Raw genomic sequence first — 15,392 nt, 5'->3', positions numbered from 1 at the left:
GGCTCAAATCCCCAAGCCGAGCCGAGCCGATCTGCACCACACGCTCGTTCCTTCACACGTTCCGTTCCAATATTTTTTAGATTTAAGAAAAAAAGAAAAACAAAGAAGTCTTCAGTCTTCAGTCTACACTACCGGCTATAGCCGGTGATGAGAAATTTGCATTGCATTTGCATCGCAATTTTGGGTTCATTTCATTTTGGAACTCCACTGGTACCTAACCCCAGTCAGATTGTAACCCAAGTTTGGTTTATTTAAAGAGAGAGAAAGTGCGAAGGCCAATTGGGTTATGAACTGCTCCCCCCAACTTCCCATCTCTCCTCTCTCTCTCTCTCTCCCCCTCTCCCCTCTGGTTTTACGAACGTTGTTTTCAGATGAGCATTCCCAATTTTCCATTGAGAAGAGAGTGGAGTGAGATTTTGTTTTATGATTGATTGCTGTTCTTAAATTTCTGGGTTCTGTCTGTAATGGGTTCTAAGGGAGAAGAGATGCTGAAGAAAGATGAGGAATCAGGGCAAGGGAACAGTTTGTACAGTAAATTGTGTATCCAAAACTGTACAACTTGTTATTCTTTCTCCAGACATGGGACTTTTGCCTTCATTGCTTCCTTGAAGTGAAGTTATATTATTCCAATTTCTTCCCTTCCAGAACACTACTTAACAACCAAAAAGGAAACAATCATAAACAGCAACAAAAATTTAACCCATCTCATCATCATCATCATCATCTTCTAAGCTTTCTGTTGCACTAGTTTGTGTTTAAATTTTCTGCGTCCCCAGTCATGAAGAGGCCTACTGCAGGCAGCTCAGATTCCTTGGGTGCACTCATGTCCATTTGCCCAACTTCAGGTTAATTTTGCTATTTCAATTTTCATAGACAAATCAAAATGCCCCCCTATCAAAATTCTTCTTCCCTTCTGTTTTTCTACTTGTGATTTTCAGACATACCCATGTGGGTGTTCTTTTCCTTGTCTCCCCCAACTTTTTCCATTTCCACAATCGTCGACCAATCAATCACCCCTTTTGCTACTTTTCAGACTGTTCAATTTTGCTTTTCTTATCTGGGTTTGTCGAGATTTGATCCAATTTCTTTTGTTTGCTCTAATTCCTTTCCAAATTTGTGTACAGATAAGGAACAGAGTCCGAGAAACAACCATGTTTACGGGGCTGAGTTCCAGTCTATGCTTGATGGGTTTGATGAAGAAGGGTGCGTTGAAGAATCGGGACATGTTTCGGAGAAGAAGAGGCGACTGAGTGTCGAGCAAGTTAAGGCTCTGGAGAAGAATTTCGAAGTGGAAAACAAGCTCGAACCAGAGAGGAAAGTGAAGCTGGCTCGAGAACTTGGTTTGCAGCCTCGACAAGTGGCCGTTTGGTTTCAAAATCGTCGAGCCAGATGGAAAACCAAGCAATTAGAAAGAGATTATGGCGTTCTCAAAACCAATTATGAAAAACTCAAGCTCAATTACGAAACTCTCCAACAGGACAATCACGCTCTCCTCAAGGAGGTACAATACAAAACCCTTTCTCCTCTTCTGAAAGATCGTGACAAAGAAAATTGAACACAAATGTGATAATTAAAATTGAACAGAAATGTGATAATTGAGACTGTAAAATGATGTTTACAGATTCGGGAACTGAAATCGAAGCTTCAAGAAGATAACTCGGAGAGCAATGTTTCGGTGGAGGAAGAGATGGTGTTGGCGGCCGCCGACTCTGAGAATGCTCTGATTGAAAAAACAGAGCCGGAAACCGGTGACTTCTCTGTTCCTCCGGCGACGGAGTTAAAAGACCTCAATTACGAGAGCTTCAACAACAATGGCGGAGAAGGAGAAGAGGTACCAACGGAAGAGGCCTCATTGTTCCCCGATTTCAAAGATGGGTCATCCGATAGCGATTCGAGCGCAATTTTAAACGAAGATTACAGCTCCACGGCGGCCATTTCTTCACCGGGGGTGCTGCAGAACCAGCACTACCACTTCATGGCGGCATCTCCGTCTCCGTCTCCCTCCGCCGCCGTGAAATTCAACTGCTCAACGGCAGCGCTCAATTACTGGCAGTTTCAGAAGGCGTATCAACAAACCCAGGTGTATCCGAAAATGGAGGAGCATAATTTCTTCACCGGAGAGGAGGGTTGCTGCAACTTCTTCTCCGAGGAGCAAGCTCCGAGTCTGCACTGGTGGAGCTAAATCCGTGGCGGCATAAGCGAGAAATTTGAAGAGAGAATAAAAATTGGGGAGTAATTTTCGAGGTCGTTGAATTGAAGGCATGAGAGAATTAATCGGAAGGAGAAGATCGGATTGGGGAGAAGTTATGGAGAAGAGAAAATTCACGTGGGGTTCTCCATGAAAAATAATTGCCCCAGTTCTACTTTTCGCTTTCTTCTTCCCTGAATTCGTGCGGGAAAATGATGAGATCGTAATTGAAATCTACGCTGTAAAAATCAAAACCAGAAAAAAAAATCAATCAATAGGGATTAGAAAAAACTTGTGTTGGAAAAATAATCATAGTCTTCGCTTTCTTGCCGTCGTCCAAACAGAACAAAGTAGAATCTTCCTTCTAATTTTTTCCGCTGCAAAATTTTCAACAAATAAGTGATGATTTTGTCCCAGAAGAAAAGTGATCGATTCAGTGAATGACACATAAGTGAGTAGGAAACGAAAATTGATCCACTCCCAATTCAATAAGATAAATTTAATTATTTATAAAAAAATAACACTTTTTATTTTTATTTTTAGTTTATTTCTTTCCCTAGTAACCTTAACATAATATTTAATTTATCAAATATCATAAATTTATATTAAATAATTTTTATTGTTTACAAAATTTGTGTTGAAATTTTGTAAATAGATATTAAGTTAATTACGTATTTCTTACATGTAATAAATTTAATCAAAGTTGAAAAATATGGACTAAAAAAATCAAAGATTACTCTCATTCAATTTCTGTCCTTTCTTTTGAAATACAGTTTCATTCAATTCCAGGTTAACTTGGATTTTATTTATTATTTTATTTTTTTGGAAATAGAAAACATCATTTTCCACAATTTGTATTATATTTCAAGTTTTTTGACTTCTACCAAAAAAAAAAAATTATCTTTATACATGTTTCCCAAATTACATATTAAATATCAAAAAGTACAAAAAATAATGAATTATGTTTTTAATATTTAATTTAATGATTTATATATTTTTTTTCTGGTAGGGAAAGATAAGGAAGAAATTAGTTTTTTCCCCCCCCCCCCCCCCGAAAACTAAGAATTGTTTAATTTATTCGATTTAATTAAATTTAAAAGTTTAGAAAAAGTACATGTATTCCGATCTAACCTTCACTTTTTTTAAGTTCTTATTTTTATAAATATTACGTTTCAGTCCTACATTTTTATAAGTACTTGTTTTTGTCCGTATCTTTAAATTTTGTATTGCATTTAACAAAAAAGTTTAGGCCATCCATTTTTTCATTCTGTATTACCCATATATACGGCTTAAAACTCAAGATTTATGAAGATGTAAGACTTCTACAAATATAATATGAAAATAAATATAATTTCTAAAAATATTTTTTTACTTGAACATAGCCTAATTCATCCTACATGTGTCGAACTAAAAAAGAAAAGACAACGTATAGAAGATAGGAAAGTGACTATAAAGTAGACATCAACATTTTTTAAATATATATTTTATAACTGTTTTTATATTAAAAGGAAAAGGGGTGGATTTTTTTAAAATCTGTGTTCCACAATTTTCAAGTGAGAGTTTCAACCATTTCTTCAATTTTATTTTATTTTAATTAAATTAAATTAAGATAACTATTCCAACTAACTATATTATTTAGTTAATCATATTAATGGTGTAGACTATAAATTGCGACGGATTTAGGTTCATAAATAGTGTATTTAATTTTTAAAATATTGAAAAACTAATTTGATCTCAATTTAAATATTGAAACTTAAATAGTAGTCAAAATTACCATTCAATCCCTCCTCCCTCATCATGAAGAAAAATAGAAAGTTGGTCGTTTTTTTTTCCTCGGAAAAAAAGGGAAAAAGACAAAATAATTCAGGTAAGGGAGCGTCTTCATGAAGGGCAAGAACAACCCATGGGGCATTTCTCCAATCCAAATTTTAGAGCGGTGATTTTTTCAAGCATGGGTTGCTAAGGCGTGGATAACTTTATTACAAGTCGTTCCGATAAGAATGAAGTAATCAACAATTTTTGTTTTGTCATTTCTCACTCTATTTTATGGACAAAAAGCTGAGTTTCATTCTCATAACTCTCGTGCTCCTGTATTAGATTTCGTAGAATCGAAGAGTCAATTTTCGCTCACAACGTCTAGATAATACCTGATTCTTGCGTCAAAGTGATGCCTTCATTTAGAGCAGTGACTTCAACAAACACCACATATCCCAACATCGTTCAGAATGTCTTGGCAGAAGTCATTACTTAACCCTTTGAGTTACGAATTATAGGACAGAGACTGACACTCTCATTGAAAATAGTAGTATTGGTGTTATGATTATAAGTATGAGGTTCTGGAGGCATCCAACTTTCTCGATCTCGATTAATATAATTTCTATAATATCAATTAGGTTGTTGGTAGAAATATGTGTTGTTTAGATTTGTGGAGCAGTATAAAGATGATTTTTTTGTTTCCTCCGGTTCGTATATGTATTGTAGCGCCTAAATGATAGGGTTGTCAAAAGTTTTCTAAGAGTTATGGATCAATGTAGTAAATCTTATGATTCTAAAACGACCATAATACAAACACGTTGATTTGGTCCTCACTGAGTCCTTAATTGCCCTACAAAACAAAATAAGAATAATATGAAAGTAGCTTAGTAGTATCATATAGTTTAGAATTTGGATTCCAAAGAACCCATGATTTTTTCACCAATTTACAAGATCACCATGCATGAATTTCATATTCCATTTCTCTACCACAACGTGGCTACCAAAGTCTTCCATTATTTTTCTTTTATGAAGGTTTAAATTCATGGAAAGTGTGTCCAAACAAACTGTTCACATAAAAATCTTTGTCTCGATGGATAAATTTAAATTATAAAGAGTTTTCCACTAATCCATTTTCTTCATTATCCAATTGGAAGATGATGCTTCATGGATTTCATCCCGTGCTAACTTATACTCACTTTTGATCGGGTAAACTCCCTTCTTATTATAATGCCAAAAGAATTTGTCTCGTGTTGTAAGATTATCCAAAAAATACTTAAAATTTTACTTTTCAATTTTTCTACGACCCACCCTCCGTTATTAAAGTTCGCCGTGTTCGTGGAGTAATGCATAATCAGAAAGTATGTGTTTACCGATGTGAACAAATATCTTTAAACAAAAAATAAAATAGTCAACTATTATAAAAAAAAAACAATAATAATAATTTTAATAATAAAAGAGAAAAATTAGTGGCTAGCAATTTAAAAAGTTGCATAAATGGAATTTTTTCAGGAAAGCAATAGAACTTTCCATTCTTTTTATTTTTAACAACCAAGAAAATATATTTTTTCTTAGTGAACCAATTTCCACATTAAATTTGAATAATAGTGAAACCAACATTTCCTCTCCCAACAAAACTAAACTTAGAAAAATTATTTACGAGCCAATAAGAAAGTATAAAATTGGACTAACAAAATGCCTAAAATGAAGTATAGAGATACCCAAATCAAACTATGAGAATACCAAAAAATATGTCTCTCTCAAGATATTTGAAATTTTGGGCTCATTTAATAACAATTTCGTTTTTTATTTTTCAAATTAAACTTGAGAACGTTATTACGTAAATACTTTTATTAAGAGAGATTAAAAAGAAATGACTTATTTTTAGAGTAGAGGGATTGATGAATGTACGGTGTTTGAGGTGTGGGGAAAGAGAAAAGTGAGATGATTGGATCCCAAAAATACGTGTCTGTTGAGAGGCGCAGCTTTTTAACATCCCCCAACTTTATGCCTTAAAAGTCAAGCCACACAAACACAAACAAAACCACTTTTATTTAAGTTAAAACCAACCAAACCATTAATCTTAATTAAATATATAAAAAAAAAATATTACATATTTGATTACATTCAATAAGTAAATAAAAACTCGTGGGAGGAGAGGTTGAAAAATAAAATGAGAAAAAGGATTGGAAATGTGGAGGGATGAACACTGAACGTTGAAGATGCACATGGGCGCTGCGCTTCCGTGTCTGATATTCTGCCGTTTTAACCTTTTTGTGATTCTCTGAACGCATTCATGTACACGTGTACGGTGATGGGACCACTCTCCCCTTCGCCCAAAATCCCCATTTCATTTCTTACCTTCTAAATCTAAATTACACTTTTCCTTTATATTTTTATACTACTATTCAATGCTTTTTTTTTTTTAAGATCTGTTAATGCTAGACTCAATTGGTCCGACATGAGTGGTAGATTTCTATTTCATTCATCCCAATCATTTGTTTTTAGTTTAACTTCTAATTTTTTTATTAGTTAAATTATTTTCATGTCAACCAAACATTAATTATATCTATATCAACAATAATCTATTTTAGTAATTATAAACAAATAAGATGTTAAATAGTGTACAACGTTAACTTCTCCTCTTACCTTTTATCAACCACTATTCAAAAAATTAGAAAGATCTTTAGATAGGACTTGGGTGTGTTACGCTCCCTAAGCTCAACCCACGTTTGGTTTTGGGAGAAGTTTTTTCTTTCCTTGATACAACAATGATGGAGATTCAAACTCACGATCTAGACTTAATTATTAATGATTTTAATTTTGGAAACATTAAAAAAAAGTTCAAATTTACTCCGATCTTTTAATTTGTTTTTCTTTTTATTTTTTGGAAAAAATCATTCGTTAGAAATTTTTATTAAAATAACTAACAAAGTTAACAAATTAGGAGTAGAATTAAAATTATTAAACACTGAAACAAAAAATTGAGTCCAGGTAGATTACACAAAATGTTTTATTTTTCTCCTAATTAACCTTTTAAATATTTCAATTCTACCAAATATTCTAATGTTTATTACACATTTTAATAAAAGTTTAAAGAAAAAGACTTTAAGAGATAAAAACATAACACAATATTTATAATCAGGGAGAATATATTAAAGGTGGAGCATGATGAGAAGAAAACAAGAGATTCCATTGGCAATTTTGTCAAATAGGAAATAAAAGAGGGTACATTTATATGTATATATATAAAGAATAAAATAAATTTGATTTTAAGGCGAGAAAATATAAAATTGATGTGAATGTTTGCACCTCAGAGTGGAGGCAGTGTATGGGATGGGGAAACAGAGAGAGAATCCGGAAACGCCAGATTAATTATTATTTTATTTAAATAAAAACCCACCCTCCACCCTCCACTACAACTCAGGGTGGGACCCACTTGGAAAGCTGAAACAAAGGAGTGGGGCCCAGAGGGCCATGTGAATGCGGGTCCCGCCGATCATCAAAGAGAAACACGTCAACGTCACCAAAAAAAGATTAAAAAAAAAAAAAAAAAGCCGAAGCCTACGGATGAATGGGATGGAGCATAGACCATAGGGTTGAGTTAAAAATAAATTAATTTAATAATAGTGGCCGCTGCCCTTTTTGGAGAACGAGAAGGCTTCTGATTGGCGACAGCTCATCGTCCATCTCCCCCTATCTTTTGGACCTTTTTTTTTTATTTTTTTCTTTTAGATTTCTAAAGTTTCGGGGGAAGGAAGCAATGTCACCGTCCTACACCGAATAAAGATATATATATATATATATATGTATATTTAGAAAAATAACCACTCCTTTTATTATCTTGCTTTTTTATTATTATTAATTATTTTGTTAAAGAGTATTTTTGGGAGTGAAGGACATTCACAACCCAATTGAAGCTGCTAAATATTGCTATAGTTTACACCCTAATGTTTCAATGAATTTCAGTTTAAATGTAATAAATATATATATAAAAGATGGTATTAGGGTTTACAAGAAAACCATTGAAAATTGTCCTCAAAAGACAATTTTAAATGACTTGCTAGGATTGTTGTCTAATGGTTAGAATTGTTATTGTGTAGGATTGATCAACACAACGATCATTGAGTTAGATAACGCACCATTGATCGTATTATTTGACATCGAAAACAAACTTCATCCATCTCTATGTTTGTTTCAATTAATGTTTGGATTATAAGTCATTTAGTCGAGGTGGTTTTTAATTTCATCTAATTTACAATCTATTTTGAAATGAGTAGCTTCCACGAGTGTCATTTAATTAAATTAAAGTTTATATACTATTTGACATCAGCGTACCACTTCATCAAATTAACCAACTTTAATATTAATCTAAAATATAAACCTATATAATTTCAATTTAACCTTAGAGTGCTTTTGTTTTGAAATTTCTATATAGTAATTTATAATATATAAATTTCTATTATCATAACCAAAAATTTGGTTTATTCCTACCCAGTTCATTGTATGTTTACTGCTTATTATTTTATTTAGGTTAAATTTTGAGTTTGATCTCTAAAATTTTAAAACTGGTCCCTAACTTTTTAATATTGTATAAGTTTTTGAATTGCAAAATAAATAGTTAGGAAGTCCTAAAACTTTTAATTTTGTGGGTAATGTATTGATGACTTATTAGATTTTTCCTTTTTCTTTTTTTTTTTTTTACTTTGAGGGTATTTACACAACTCTAAACGTTTTAGTGACTAAATTTGTAAATCGTAATTTGAACTTTTATGAAGTTTCATATACTTTTATGTCATATTGTAGTTAAATTAACACGTTACATCAATATTTAATTCTAGATAAATGGGATTGGCAATTTTGGTGTGCAAATATTGAGCAACACACTCCTCTAAGTTATAGGTGGCGACATTTGATTGGCTAAAAGAAGGGGGAATTCAATTAAAAGACTCCAAAAAATTTTCAATTTTCTTCCTAAAATTGTTTGATCCACCCACTCCGCCAAGAGTACAGTTGTTTCACGTTAGTTTTATATTAATACATCTCTCTCTCCTCATATTCTTTCTTTATTCACCCACCAAAATTATAATATAATATACTAATTTAAATCGATTTAAAAAATGAAGATATTTAGATAAAGAATATTTTTGAAGTTAGCTTACAAATGGGTGGTATGCTCCACTGTTCTCACACACATAAACTATATATGTTGGGGTTCTTCCTATGCGACAAAAGTACCTTAATCCATTATCTTTAATTTCCCTCTTTTGCTTTGCTTTTATGCTACCCTTCTTTTCCATATTTAATCATCATCTTTCAATTTAAATCTCTCTTTGGAAATACTTTTTATAAGTTGATTCGAGAATATAGTGTAAGAGAGACTCGAGTAGCATTTGACAACTTATTCGAAAATTTAGACTCATTTAACCATATGGAGCGTTTCTCTTCTGCACTACCTCCACTCTTACTTGATTAGAAATAGCATGCATTATGCTGGACCAAAACATAATTCGTGCTTAATTATACACCATAATATTCTTAAATACTCTTTTAATTAATTCTTCCCTTGGTGATTTGGGTCAAGTTGGAGCATAATTTTATCAAAAAATCAAGAAAGGATGTTGGAACAATGAGAATGTGGCTCAATTTAACAACCATACATAAAATTCCTTCCCACACAATTAACACTTTTTATCTATCTTTTTACTATCTCATTCTCAATCATAACATAATTTGTTTACTTGAGAAATAGGAAATATATATGAAAGATCTACCAATATTAATATAGCTCAACTTTTTAGCAACCGTTACTTAAATATCATTAGTTAGATGAAACATGCATCTTGACATTACTGATATCTACCAATTTTAGTATAGTTCAACTAGTTAATACACCTATTTTCAACCAAAAAGTTGTAAGTTCGAGGTCCTACCTTCACTTGTTATTGTACTTAAAAAAAAGGACAATACTGATATCTATACTCTCAATCATGTGTGATACATTCTCAACACATCACATTCAACAATATAGTCACAATCACGGTAGATCACTTAAGGTAGGTTCATTATTGCAATAAAACTTTACTTCAATGATGATTCCAATCTAACTTATGCATTGGAAAATGTTTGGTTAACATCATACCAATGTCTAGTTTCCACTCCCAATGATATTTTCTTATAAGTAGTTTCATATATAGTATACTTTTCAGACGTGCTTAACTTCAACTAGACTTGTGTGCACTTCGCTAGTCTAGTTAACCTAACTAAAATTTACCGATTATTTTACTAGAGAGTATTTTTCTTTTTACATGAAAAATACTTTATTCAAAGTATATGTCTCAACAAAATTCATTAAAATGGAAGTAAATTAGACAACGTGTGTTGGAATGGAGAATTTAGTAATTTGAAGGGTGGAGCTGAAACGGCTGCTGAGCTACGCCGAAGGGAAAGTGATTGTTTATTTTATTATATGTAGCGAAGCCATCTGTCAATCGTTACTCAATTAATTAATTAATTTTAAAAATTGAGGTAGAGAATTTGGAAATTTCTTGCCATCCACCAAAAGAATACGACACCTCCCAAAGCTGAAATTTCAGTAAAGCTGAAAGCGACTTCCCAATTTCTTCCATATTTCAATTGACAGCAACTTTTAAGGGGAAAAAAAAAGTTATTTTTTTTGGAATATTAAAGGAAAAGTGTCCATATCAGCTTTTTTTCTTTAAAGCATTTCCCATTGTTTTTCTAAGGAAACTGTTCATGAAGACCAAGGTTAAGTTGACCAATTACCACGACTTTTTTTTTTAATATAAATAAGATAATTAAATATATTTGTTTTGATTTTTTTACTTATCATAAAATACTTTTGATTTTTGAAGTCTTTTTCAATTAGGAAAAAAATATTATTGAAACTACTTTTTTTCATTTTAAAAATTGGCTAGGAATTTTTAGAGAGTAGGTTATAAAATAAATTAACGAATTAAAAAAAATGAATTCTAGTTAATTAGTCTAGTTTTATATCATTAAAATTTTTACTCTTAATTCTCTTCGTACATTTGGTTAAGATAGAATTATAAATGATAAGAAGTAATTTCTAACTTTTCTTTTTTTAGTTCAAGAGCTTAGATTTGAACTCACTATTTACTATGTTTAGATTTACAAGTAATCTCCCTAATTTACAGTAGAGTGTTAAAATTTAAAAGTTAAATAAATAAAATGAAATAATCTGGACTCTTTGGAAAGGATAAATATTCGACCACAGGGCAAAAATAAATGATTTGATTGAAATTTTTGAAATATTTGGGAGTTAAAAGGGTGATATTTAATTAATTTTTTAAATTAAAAAATAATATTTATTTCATAGATAGGATATGCGAACTTATGTGATAGTCTTTTATTAATTTAAATTAATTGTGTAGCTAGATAAAACAATTTTGACAAGCCATTATAAATACGTGCTCCATATCCTCTCGATGATCAAAGTCATGCCACTCTGATATTTATGGTTACCTCTAACCAAACCTATATATAATATGTTTATTTCAAATTTGAAGTAGGAGAAATCAGTTTTACTTAATAAAAATACGACACTTTGAATACATCATTTTTGTATTTGGCCCATCTAATTACTAATTTGATCGTCATAGATAATTCCTTGGGCTTTGCAACCACATCACTATCCTATAATCAAGGTTTCATTCCCTTTGTTCATTAGCGTTCACTAAATTTCACAATAAAAGTTGACCCTTAGGCAGTGACATGAAAAATTAAAAGAAAATGATATATAGCTTATATTATTACATAGATTCATTTCAATGAAATGTTGGACTATATATTATCCTTCCAACTCCAATGTAACCTCAAAATTGTTCATTTTTTTCGGTTGCATTTGTAAATGTAGTTGGCTTAGAATTATATCTACATAATATCTCTTAATTTGTTGCTTAGGATGTATTTGGGAGTGATTTTGACATTGTCATTATCAAAATCACTTCCCTTTCCTTTCTTTTCCATTTGTTAACAAATCTAAAATACTCCTAGTTTTTTACAAGGGAAAAAAAAACAAAACAAGAATCAAATGAAAGAAGAGAACAAGAGAAAGGATTCGACAAGGTTGTCGACATCCACTTTGAATCAGAGTATTTTTCATTAAGACTTCTTCTAGAAAAACTCAGACTTCTTACAAAAGAAGAGTTTAAAGATTGGTTACCTAGCTAGCTTTAAAACAAACTCAGACTTTTTTTTTTTTTGTGGACGTGTGTGAAAACTGAAAAGTTGAAATTTAATTTTAATTGGGTGGGAAGAGAAAGTCCTGATCCGTGGGGGGAAGAGACTACACCCGTGACCAAACAAGCTTACTTTAAAATGTCGAGTCAATGAATTCTCTCTCTTTCCCTCTCCTCGGGGAGAGATTTTTATTTCTTGGTCGTTTTCACCATTCTAACTTGTACGTTCTTCCACGCCACCCACCTTCACCATTCAATTAAATGCCCACACTTTGGAAAACAAATAAATCTTCATTCTCATTCTCATGTATTGTTAAAATCTAAAAAATTATAAAATTAAGAAGTTGAGTTTATGTCTGTATGTGTAAGTTTATTTTGAAGTTTACCGGTTAACCGAAATTTAAATTTATATGTCAGACCTTCCCTTCCCAAAGAATAAAAGAATATTCAATGTAAATTCTAGCTCTCTCCTCACGTGTTCGGTGTTTTCCTCTTTTCAATTTAGATCATTATTGAGTGTATTTATTAGTTCAGTTGCAAAAGAAAAGAAAAGATAGAATTGGTGGTAGAAAACTTAAAAGATTTTCAGTCGAAGCAACTTCTCTCAATTGTTTTAACTACTAAACTGATCTGATGAAAAATATTGATCAAAATATTCGTATCATTCCCTTTGCACAAGTTTTACAAATCCAAAATTTCCAATCGTATATTTGTAAGTGGGGACTGATTTTGTGAGCCTATGTATCTTCTAAAATATCAAAACAGGAGGGAGAAAAAGTTCAAATGGCCAAAGTTATCAAAATTAAAATCTTAGATAAATAAAAAGTATAATATTTATATATAAAAAGGAGGGTCCCGCAACCGCAATCTCTTTTCTACTCTGCTTATTGCTTGGCTATTCATCCCTCCTACTTGCATAAATGAATGGATTAGAAGGAGGTTGGGTTCGATTTTCGGGTCGAATAGGAGGTGAAGGTCATAGGAGAAGATTCCCCGGTAAGGAAGAGAATAAAAAGGCGTTGTGACCTCTTTCCTTAGGCATTGGAAATCCAGATCGGCTCAAAGAATCATTGGCGCTATTTAGCCCTTCGTTTTACCAACAAACAAGTCGTCTTTGACGATTTCTCATTCCTTCTTTGCCGAGCGACCTCTCTTCGCCAGAGTAGCTATGGACAAGAATCAGACGAACAAATGGAGTGGGAACCCCTTTGGTTTTGTTGCACCGTGTGAAAGAGAGTTTACATGTATTTTCAATATTTATTTTTCAGATTTTATATTAAAAAAGATACAAGTTTTTGATAGTGATTGATTCTAAAAATTAAGTGCTTAGAATGTTGGATGTGATAGTTCAAATTCATTGGATGACTCAGAGCAAATTTATTGAAAGTCTTTTTTTAGTAAGCAAAACGTAGATTCTGGGAAGTGATGAGTTATGTTCATATTGACAAATTTATTTAATAGTCTCTAAAGATTACAAAAAAAATTAATAAAACTAAAAAATTAACCGTAATATAAGTTAATGATATTCAATGAGTTAGAGTCCTATAAATTAATAAATGAGGGATAAATTTTTAAACCCAATTGATTTTATTCAATAGACCTCGATCTAACTCCTAAAAATCATAAACCGTGTTAACATTTTAGAAACTTTAATTTTATTCCCACACACTTGAGATTTGGCCAAACTCTTGTCCATTGGCAGAGGCTTACTCTATCAATCACTTGGGCCATGGCCCATCTCAACACCAACAGAGAACCAATTTAGCTACCTTTTGCAAGTTGGATCAAGAACTTACCCTAATGGGCCTTGGCCCATCTCAAGGAACATAAATCTGATCTCTATTTTCTTTTTTTGTGTGTCAACGAGGATATATATTATCAGCTAACAAAAATTTACGAGTTTCTGTAAAAGATTCAAATTTGAGTTTAGAGAATACAAAGTTAAGTTGTGTGATAGCTAGATTTTTGGTTTCCACAATTGCAATTAACTTACACAATTAAGAAAAAACGATCTTATAAGAAAAATTAAATTCTCTTGTACCAATAGTTTCATATAATAATTTTTTGCTCGTTAACCCTCACGCTATGAATCTGAGATCATTAAACTGAAGCCTTGGCCTCTACTTAAAAAAGCGCCATATTTTGAAGCTTTGAAGCAAAAATAAACAGCAAGTTTATCTGAAGAAGCAAGCAAAGAATTATTTCCCAAATCCAATTGATAATTTTGTCAATTCCATATCTACTCTTTTACTTTTTCCTTGCTCCCACCCCCACCGCTCTCTAAATCCAATCGATTTTCTGAATTCCGATTGATCGGAATTCCCAAACTACCGCCGATCATGAACCCCAAAGCCATGGATTCGGCCGACATGCTCCTCATGGGGCTCGAATTTTCCCACAAACCCGGCGTTGACCTAATTCGGAATTGCGATCTCCCGCCGCCGCAGAAGATATTCACGGGCATGGCCAGAGTTAAAGATCGGGAGCGGGATGAGGCGGAATCCGGCGGCGTGGAGGAGAAATTGGAGCTACTGAAGGCTCTGAGGCTGTCGCAGACGCGGGCGAGAGAAGCGGAGAGAAAGGCCGCGAAATTGATGGAGGAGAGGGATTGTATCAGTAGGGCTTTCGAAGACGAGGCCAGATTGATTTTCTTTTACCGCCAATCGGTGAAGTTGCTGCAGCTTCGGCTCTCCAATTTGCAGAAAATGCACGACGAGGAAGAGAGCAGGAGAAATGGGGATTCCGATGCGCCGGCGGCCGGCGGCGGAGGCGGCGGCGAAGCTATGAAATGGGTTTGGGCTTTGGCAATTTGCTTCACTGTTGTGGGAGTGGGCTTTCTCTACGGCTACACCTGTAATGTCGATGAAGACCCAATTCTTAACCAGAGATGACAATATTACCTTTTTGCCCTTTTTTTTTTCTTTTTTCCGACGCTGTATTTAGTAGGATTTTTTTCTCTCTCTTGTACTTACGCTCCACAAATCAATTTTATTTATTCGGTTAACAATACCCATACAATATATATATGTTTATATGTTTTTTTTAGTACTAACATGTGGGTCGGAGATCGAACTCACAACTTCTTCATCCTCCAACTGAATTATGGTCGCGGTATAACTTATAATTTTACTCCAACATAGAATAAAGTAGAGAGAAAAAACACCGGTAAGAAACCAAATTAATATTTAGGAAACTATAGAATAATTTACAGATTTCATAACTTGAAATAC

The 15,392-nt window shown here is 32.8% G+C and overlaps 2 protein-coding genes across 2 annotated transcripts; both read left to right on the top strand.

The window, feature by feature from the left end:
• Nucleotides 1-273: 273 nt before the first annotated feature.
• Nucleotides 274-2,497, top strand: LOC111008527 (homeobox-leucine zipper protein ATHB-6). The gene is made up of 3 exons (XM_022281270.2): nucleotides 274-845; nucleotides 1,125-1,501; nucleotides 1,622-2,497. The coding sequence occupies exons 1-3, from the start codon at nucleotides 779-781 to the stop codon at nucleotides 2,180-2,182; spliced, it is 1,005 nt and encodes a 334-aa protein (XP_022136962.1). The 5' UTR covers nucleotides 274-778; the 3' UTR covers nucleotides 2,183-2,497.
• An 11,755-nt stretch (nucleotides 2,498-14,252) lies between these two features.
• LOC111008325 (uncharacterized) lies at nucleotides 14,253-15,171 on the top strand. Its single transcript, XM_022280981.2, has one exon. The coding sequence runs from the start codon at nucleotides 14,502-14,504 to the stop codon at nucleotides 15,051-15,053; it is 552 nt and encodes a 183-aa protein (XP_022136673.1). The 5' UTR covers nucleotides 14,253-14,501; the 3' UTR covers nucleotides 15,054-15,171.
• Nucleotides 15,172-15,392: the final 221 nt, after the last annotated feature.

This window comes from Momordica charantia (genome assembly GCF_013281855.1).
Source record: "Momordica charantia cultivar OHB3-1 chromosome 10 unlocalized genomic scaffold, Mcharantia_2.0 BLBB01000010.1, whole genome shotgun sequence".
NCBI lineage: Eukaryota > Viridiplantae > Streptophyta > Magnoliopsida > Cucurbitales > Cucurbitaceae > Momordica > Momordica charantia.
This window is presented reverse-complemented; position numbering and strand designations above follow the sequence as displayed.

Excerpts from the sequence above, each read along its gene's own strand:
- LOC111008527 (XM_022281270.2), top strand. The coding sequence starts at position 779 with ATGAAGAGGCCTACTGCAGGCAGCTCAGATTCCTTGGGTGCACTCATG. Across the intron at positions 846-1,124 it reads GTCCATTTGCCCAACTTCAG|ATAAGGAACAGAGTCCGAGA; the intron begins GTTAATTTTGCT and ends ATTTGTGTACAG. Across the intron at positions 1,502-1,621 it reads ATCACGCTCTCCTCAAGGAG|ATTCGGGAACTGAAATCGAA; the intron begins GTACAATACAAA and ends TGATGTTTACAG.
- LOC111008325 (XM_022280981.2), top strand. The coding sequence starts at position 14,502 with ATGAACCCCAAAGCCATGGATTCGGCCGACATGCTCCTCATGGGGCTC.